The following is an 8,943-nucleotide window of genomic DNA, read 5'->3' as shown; positions in this document are numbered from 1 at the left end:
CAGCCGCCATCTTGGCTGGCAGTTAATTTGCATATCACCCTGATTAGCCAATGGGCAGCGTGTTGGAGGTACGGTTAATTACCATGTTTGTCTATTATTAGATAGGATAGTAATGTTTTTATGTATTCTGGATAGTCATCTTTTTGTCATTTATATATGTTTTAAATATTCATCTCCAATGTAGTGCTTCTTTTTTTTTTTTTTAATATATCTTATTGATTTTTTACAGAGAGGAAGGGAGAGAGATAGAGAGTTAGAAACATTGATGAGAGAGAAACATCGATCAGCTGCCTCCTGCACATCTCCTACTGGGGATGTGCCCGCAACCCAGGTACATGCCCTTGACCGGAATCGAACCTGGGACCTTTCAGTCCGCAGGCTGACGCTCTATCCACTGAGCCAAACCGGTTTCGGCCCCAACGTAGTGCTTCTTAAAGTTGTTTGTCTTGCCCAGCCCATGTGGCTCAATTGATTGAGGTCATCCCATGCACCAGGACGTTGCTGGTTCAATTCCTGGTCAGGGCACATGCTGGGATTCTGGGCTCAATCCCCAGTAGTGGGCGTGCAAGAGGCAGCCAATCCATCTGCAGGCCGACACTCTATCCACTGAACCAAACCAGCTAGAGCTAAATAAAAACATATTTAAAAAAGAAACTTATTTTAAAAAAGAAAAGTTGTTGCTTGTCTTTAGCCATGTGGCATCTTTGTTGAACCAAAGCTTTAAATTTTATGTTTAAATACAGTGGGGCCTTGACTTACGAGTGTCCCGACTAATGAGTTTTTCGAGATACAAGCCGTCTTTTGGCCGATTTTTTGCTTTGAGTTGCGAGCTAAAATTCGGGTTATGAGCCAGCTTCAGATACCCCACCGCTAGTTGGCGCAGCGAACGTCACAGTGAACACCACAACATCAGCCCAGCATCACGTGTATCACTCGTCACCTTTAAGATTTGACATACGAGTAATTCGAGTTACGAGCTCTGTCATGGAACAAATTAAACTCGTAAGTCAAGGCCCCACTGTATATCAATCTTTTACATGTGTATTTTGTATTTTCTGGCTACCATTCCCTATTGAATAAGGAATGATAGCTGTGGTCAGCAAACTGTGGCTCGCGATCCCCATGCGGCTCTTTGGCTCCTTGAGTGTGGCTCTTCCTAAGCCTTAGGAGTACCCTAATTAAGTTAATAACAATGTACCTACCTATATAGTTTAAGTTTAAAAATTTTGGCTCTCAAAAGAAATTTCAATCGTTGTAGTGTTGATATTTGGCTCTGTTGACTAATGAGTTTGCCAACCACTGGTATAGCCTATTACATACCTATGCTATATGGTAGAGTCTATTATTCATAGATTACAAATCTGTACAGTATGTTACTGTACAAAACAACACTAGATTAAATCAAGCACAAGACGAAATGATGGCCATTGAGAGACAGAGTAAACACGAGATGTATAAGGCTGCTACTGGCATAACGACACACTGTTTTATAGCAAACTTTTTTTAATAAGTAGAGAATAGTCTAAAATAGCAACAAAATGTATTATGTAGTAAATACAAAAACCAGTAGCATAGTCCTTTGTTATCAAGTATTATGTACTGTACGTGATTGTATGTGCTGTACTTTTCTACAACTGGCAGTGCAGCAGGTTTGTTTACACCAGTGTCACCACAACACGTGAGCCATGCATTGTGCTATGACATTATGACAGCAACAATGTCACTAGACCAGTAGTCGGCAAACTGCGGCTCGTGAGCCACATGCGGCTCTTTGGCCCCTTGAATGTGGCTCTTCCACAAAATACCGACTTCTGTGCATGGGCCACAAAGTTTCAATCTCACTGTATGTGTGCGCCCGCACGAGGTATTTTGTGGAAGAGCCACACTCAAGGGGTCAAAGAGCCGCATGTGGCTCGCAAGCCACAGTTTTGCTGACTACTGCACTAGACAATAGGAATTTTATTTTATTTTATTTATACTTATTGTATTTTCTAATATAGAACTATCTAAAGGCTCTCTTCATTCCTATCCACCGACAATAGGAATTTTAAATTATAATTTTATTAGAGGCCCGGTGCACGAAATTCCTGCAGGGCGGGGGGTCCCTCAGCCCGACCTGTACCCTCTCCAATCTGGGACCTCTCGCGGGATGTCCCTCTCGCAATCCAGGACCACTGGCTCCTAACCGCTTGCCTGCCTGCCTGCCTCATTGCCCCAACTGCCTCTGCTTGCCAACCTGATCGCCCCCTAACTGTTCCTCTGCCAGCCTGATCACCCCTAACTGCCTATACCTCGGCCCCTGCCACCTTGGCTTTGCCCGGAAGGATGTCCAGTCTAATTAGCATATTACGCTTTTATTAGTATAGGAGGGACCACCGTTGTATGTACAGTTCATCATTGACCAAAATGTTGTTATGCAGTAGGTGACTATTTAACAGGGTGTCTGTGTCCATTTTCTTTCACTTGGCTTGCTTTACTTATGTATATTCTCCTGTCTTGACCCTGTGGACATTTCAATATGCAACCTCCTCCTGAGCATCTTGGAACTCTCTCAAGGTTCTGTCCTATTCCTTTTGGAGGCCCCTCGTTCCTTTGTACTGCCCTAGCTTACCCTCAATATCCGAGTCTGTTTCTATGGAGAACTACTGAGATTTCTGGTGCAAGAAGATCCATGTTTTCTCAAGCCCGTTTGCTTCATTCTCCCACTACCTACACCTTGCAGAAAAGTAAAAAAATCTTCCCACCAACTTGCTAATGATTAGATTTTTATTGAAGCAGAAATTTCCACTCAATTCTTGTTAGAGATTGAAGGTTTAAAGTGCAAACACCTTGAAGAAGGTCCATTAGCAAAAATTTATTCAATAACATATCAGTAAGTGAAAGCCAGCATATAGCTTAATTCTGTTTTATTTTTTAAAATATATTTTTATTGATTTGAGAGAGGAAGAGAGAGATAGAAACATCAATGATGAGAAAGAATCATTGATCAGAAGCCTCCTGCATGACCCATACTGGAGATTGAGCCTGCAACCCAGGCTTGTGCCCTGACCGGGAATCAACCACTGAGCCATGCTGGCTGGGCTAGCTTATTCTGTTTTAATATATATGATTTTATATGCTTAAGAGAGCCCTGGGAAACTGGTAGAGGGCAGGAGGGTTTTCTTAGGAGAGAATGGAGATAGAGATGAAGTAGAGAATGTAAAAAAGTGAAAAGATTAAAATACAACTGTTTCATATCAAAATTTGTAACAATTTTTTAATTTGTGGGCACATGGATTGTAAGTGGAACAACCCCCAAGCTTTAGTGGAAACGTCTTTCCATATAGGCTTAAACTCTGTGTGTAAAATTATTGTTACCATTTGTTTTGCAGATTGTGGGATTAGTGATATGCTTTCCTAAACAGTAGCAAAGTTGAAGATGTCTAGACACTTGGTGGCTTTGACAGTGACTACTCTTCTTGGTGCGGCAGTGGGGGCATTTGTCCTGTGGAAAGGCATCCAGCGCCGGAGGAGTAGGAGCAGCCGTGGAGCCTGGTGGCGGCAGCAGCAGCAGCACCAGCTGCAGCAACACCAGCAGCAGCAGCAACAGCAGCAGCAGCAGCAAGCTCCAAGCAGGAGCGAGTTGCCCCCTCCAGAAGTGGACCAGTTGCCTTCCAGTGCCCCCAGAGCCTCATGGGAGGAGAGGATCCTGGAAGCAAAGGTGGTCACTGTGTCTCAGGAGGCAGAGTGGGATCAAGTTGAACCCTTGCTTAGGAGTGGGTTAGAAGATATTCCAGTACTTGGAATCGACTGTGAGTGGGTAAGTTAAAAAGCAAAAATAAGACAAATCATGTCTGCTTTTCCAACTAGAGGTCTTGAGTCATCAGGTAAAGGATAAGATTAAAGATTAGCTTGTTCTCAACTTGCTGGTAAGTAGACTTTAACAGAAGTTGCTTCTCAGGATAAGGGAATGCTCATAATCATAGATTCTGAAGCCAAGCAGATCCATATGAGTTCCATGTTCACCACTTACTGTTCTGTGAACTTGGACATGCTACTTAAGTAAGTTTAAGCCCCAGTGTACTTTTTTGTAATAGGAATTTAATGGTATCTACCTCACAGGGAATTTCTAAAGGTTCAGATAGCCTCTATAAAGCCTTTAGCACAATTTTAACATATAATAAGTGATCATTAAATACTAGCTACTATTAATATTTTTGATAGTATTTTTATAAGGATGCCATGGAGAAGTTCATTAAGGAAGTCTGTTAAATGGGAATTATTATACAAGTCAGAATTTTAAAAGATAGTTTGAAATATTGTTTATTCTAAGCCAGGTACTATATCTTTTTGTTTGATCATTTCATTTAGTTTAATTTTATTCTCTTAATAATTCTATGTAGGGAGATGCTATAACTATCCTCACTTTTACAGATAGGAAATCGGGGCATAAAAAGGATTAGTTACTTACCAAAGGCCACAAAACTGGTAACTAGCATTGGAGGCCAAGGGCTTTCTTCACCATCTGGTTACTTTTTCTAATGGCTGTTAACTTTGGGGGAGTTGTTGCATGGTTGTGATGATGATAATATGGCACACCTACTCTTCTGTGATTCTGATTCACAGAGTGAACTTTATTTATTTATTTTAAAATATATATATATTTTATTGATTTTTTACAGAGAAGAAGGGAGAGGGATAGAGAGCTAGAAACATCGATGAGAGAGATCGACCAGCTACCTCCTGCACGCCCCCCAGTGGGGATGTGCCCGCAACCAAGGTACATGCCCCTGACCGGAATCGAACCTGGGACCCTTAAGTCTGCAGGCCGACGCTCTATCCACTGAACCAAACCGGTTCGGCCACAGAGTGAACTTTAATCTTGAAACGGAAGATATTACAAAAATATAAATTACTCAGAAGTATCATCTTACTAATTCAATGTTATACCTTACCAAGAATCTCTGATATTTGTTTTCTGGATATCTAGAATATAGCCAGGAACCAGAAAATGTAATCAAAAGAAGCTTTAAGCAGAATAGTTGCCACAAAATCAGATCAAGGTTGATAGGAGTGCTTACTAGATGTCAATACAATGATGACCAAAAAGAGAACACCTGACAGTGTGGGGATATTTTAGTAGTCACACGTCCTACACCTTAGCTACTGAGGGTATTTCTTTTATCATCAACAGTAGTAATTTATACAAATGACCTTGGGCCATCAAGAAGGAATTGGAGACCCTGCTGGATAGCTGGGTTGGTAAGAGCATTATCCCGATACACCAAGGTTGCAAGTTTGATTCCCTGGTCAGGGCACATACAAGAATCAACCAATGAATGCATAAATAAGTGGAACAACAAATTGATGTTTCTCTCTCTCTAAAAACATCAATAAATAAAAGAAAGACAGAATTAGGCACTTTTATCTACACTAATAAAAGAGAAAATGCAAATTAACCATCACGCCGCCACTCTGCTACACCCACCAGCCAATCAGGAGTGAGTATGCAAATTAACCCAACTAAGATGGTGACAGCCACGGAGCTGGAGTGAGCAGGAGGTTTGGGTTGCCCCCGGCAATGGAGGAAGCCAAGCTTCCCACCTGCTGTGGTGGCCCCGGGGTCTGCTCAAGGCTACAAAGTTTCAATTATAGAAGATAAATAAATCCCAGATACCTGCTTCCAGCCCGCCCTGTCCTCCGCTCAAGGAGGTGCTGCTCTAACAGCAGAACAACTGGGAATGACTCGTCACTATGACACACACTGACCACCAGGGGGCAGATGCTCACTGCAGGAGCTCCCCCCTGGTGGTCAGTGCGCTCCCACAGGGGGAGCTCTCCTCAGCCACAAGCCAGGCTGATGGTTGCCAGCACAGTGGTGGTGGTGGGAGCCTCTCCTCCCTCCTCAGCAATACTAAGGATGTGCAACTGCAACTTAGGCCTGCTCCCTGCCAGCAAGTGGACATACCCCGAGGGCTCCCGGGCTGTCAGAGGGATGTCTGATTGCCAGCTGTCAGGTGGACATCCCCCGAGGGGTTCCAGACTGTGAGAGGGCACAGGCTGGGCTGAGGGACCCCCCCGGCCCGATTGCACAAATTTTTGTGCACCGGGCCTCTAGTTTTATATAAGAAATGATATCCTTTTAGAAATATTTACACCAACAGTAGAAGAAAACATTAGTAAACAGTGAGCTTTAGTAGATTAGGAAAATTCACATTTGTCAAATTACCTTGATTATTCTAACTAAATGAAGTATAAGCATAGCAACAACCGGGTATTCTGAAGTGAATAGTTACTAACAGTCATTGACTTAATAATAATAGGGTTTGCCCTAACCGGTTTGGCTCAGTGGAGAGAGCGTCGGCCTGCGGACTGAAGGGTCCCAGATTTGATTCCAGTCAGGGGCATTTACCTTGGTTTTGAGCACATCCCCAGTCGGGGGGGATGCAGGAGGCAGCTCCTCGATGTTTCTCTCTCATCGATGTTTCTAACTCTCTGTCCCTCTCCCTTCCTCTCTGTAAAAAATCAATAAAATATATTTAAATAATAATAATAATAATAGGGTTTAATTACAGCAGAGGCATGGAAAAGTTCAAGTGGCAAATAATACAAAACTCACTTCATTTTGGCTCTTGATATGTATTAATTTACGCTCGATGCCACCTCTCCCTTGAGGTGATTCCATTTCTCTGATTGCTGCCACTGAAAAACTTTATGAAATAGCCATCCATCCTTGTTCACCTTGCTTCCATTTCTGTTGCCCTTTCTCTTTCATTTACTTTGGTGCGTTTGTTTAGTTACTATTTTTGCTCTTGTTTTACAGTCAGTAGTTTAGACTTACCAAAGAATTTACCTTTTTTTAGTTTTAGTTTGTCTTTTTAAAAAAATTATTGATTTTGAGAGAGATTTAAAGAGGAGAGAGAAAGAGAGAGAGAGAGAGAGAGAGAGAGAGAAGAGGAGAGGGGAGAAAGAAACATCGATTTGTTGTTCCACTTATTTAGGCATTCACTGGTTGATTCTTGTATGTGCCCTTACCGGGAATCAAACCCACAACCTTGGTGTATCACAACAATGCTCTAAGTCAGCCAGGGCCTAGTTTGTCTTTATACCCCAGACCTTTTTTTTAGGGTCGTTTTCTTTAAGGTCATACTTTAGAAGTTCATTTTTTGAGGTCTCATTGATAATAAACATTGTTTTGAAAATGTCTTTATTTTGCTCTTGATCTTGAAGATATTTTCACTGGATCTAAAATTTTAGTTTGGCAGTTTATCATCATTTTTAACATAGTTTTTCATTATATTCTGGCTTCTATTGTTGCTATTGAAAATCACTGCTAGTCTACATGTTGATTCTTTATAGGTAATCTAATTTTTTGTAGCTCCTTTTAAGGTCTTCTCTTTGAGTTTGTGGTTCTAAAAATTCATTATGATGAGACTAGGTGTTTTCTTTCTGAATTTCCAGCCTGGGATTCAGAGACATGGGAAAGCTGCTATACTGTTTAAGCCAAGTGTTGCCAGATCATTCAGTTCTTTAAAGAAAAACTTGGAATATAGATTTTTTTAAATGTGAACTCTACTAATTTTAACTTCTGGCACAAGTTTTTAAACGTGGAGACAAAAAAATGAAACATGTCTGTGTATCAGCAGTTGGGTCCATGGACCACTAATTTACTAGTATGTCCTCTACATTATTTTTCTAAGTGATGTTATCTAATGTTTAGGAGAACTGATTATTTAATTTTTTTTTAATTAAAGTATAGTTGGCATACAATGTTATATTAGTTTTATGTGTACAACAGTGCTTCAGTACTTATATACCTTACCGTGTCATCATGCAAAGTTATGGTATTATCGGCTATATTCTCTGTGCTGTACACCACATCTCTGTAGCTTATTTAATGTATAACTGGAATTTTGTGCCCTTATTTTCCTTCACCTTTTTCATCCATCCTCCCACCCCTTCTTGCCTCAGGCAACTATCAGTTTGTTCACTGAATCTGCGAGGCTGTTTTTTGTTTTGTTTGTTTTTTGTTTAAATTCCACATGAGGTGAAATCATACAATATTTGTCTTTCTCTGACTGACTTTATTTTACTTGGCATAATATTCTCTAGGTCATTGGTTCTCAACCTACCTAATCCTGCGACCCTTTAATACAGTTCCTCCTGTTGTGGTGACCCCCAATTTCATTGTTACAAATTGAACATAATTAAAGCATAGTGATTAATCACAAAAACAATATGTAATTATATATGTGTTTTCCAATGATCTTAGGTGACCCCTGTGAAAGAGTCATTCGACTCCAAAGGGGTCGCGACCCACAGGTTGAGAACCACTGCTCTAGGTCCATCCCATGTTGTCACAAATGGCAAGATTTCATTCTTTTTTATTACTGAGTACATTCCATTGTATAGATATGTGTGTGTGTGTGTGTGTGTGTGTGTGTGTGTATGACACATATATCACATATTTATTTAAATATGTTTTTATTTATTTTAGAGATGCAGGAGAGGGAGATAGAAACATCAGTGCATCAACATCAATTGGCTGTCTCTTGCCTGTCCATCCCCTACTGGGGATCAAGCCCACAACCGGGGCATGAGCCCTTGACCGGAATCAAGCGTAGAACCCTTGAGTCCACAGGCCAACACTTTATCCACTGAGCCAAACCAGCTAGGGCTGGGTTTATTTATTTTTTATTTTTTATTTTTTTCCATTTTACTTTATTATTTTTTTTAAAAGATATATTTTATTGATTTTTTACAGAGAGGAAGGGAGAGGGATAGAGAGTTAGAAACATCAATCAGCTGCCTCCTGCACACTCCCTACTGGGGATGTACCCGCAATCAAAGTACATGTCCTTGACCGGAATCGAACCTGGGACCCTTGAGTCCGCAGGCCGATGCTCTATCCACTGAGCCAAACCGGTTAGGGCTGTATATTTAGTTTCAATGACTAGGACCACC

The 8,943-nt window shown here is 41.1% G+C and overlaps 1 protein-coding gene across 2 annotated transcripts in view; it reads left to right on the top strand.

Annotated features, from left to right (window-relative positions):
- The window catches only part of EXD2 (exonuclease 3'-5' domain containing 2), a 79,742-nt gene that overhangs the window by 33,756 nt on the left and 37,043 nt on the right, over window positions 1-8,943 (top strand). For both annotated transcript variants that reach the window (XM_015562039.1, XM_006760761.2), the window contains exon 2: window positions 3,372-3,799. In XM_015562039.1, coding sequence (XP_015417525.1) covers window positions 3,419-3,799 — 381 coding nt within the window. In that variant the 5' untranslated portion in view covers window positions 3,372-3,418. The remainder of the gene's footprint in view (window positions 1-3,371; window positions 3,800-8,943) is intronic.

This window comes from Myotis davidii, unplaced genomic scaffold (assembly GCF_000327345.1).
Source record: "Myotis davidii unplaced genomic scaffold, ASM32734v1 scaffold17, whole genome shotgun sequence".
Taxonomy (NCBI): Eukaryota; Metazoa; Chordata; class Mammalia; order Chiroptera; family Vespertilionidae; genus Myotis; species Myotis davidii.
Note: the sequence above shows the minus strand (reverse complement) of the source record. Positions and strands in the feature narration are given on the sequence as shown.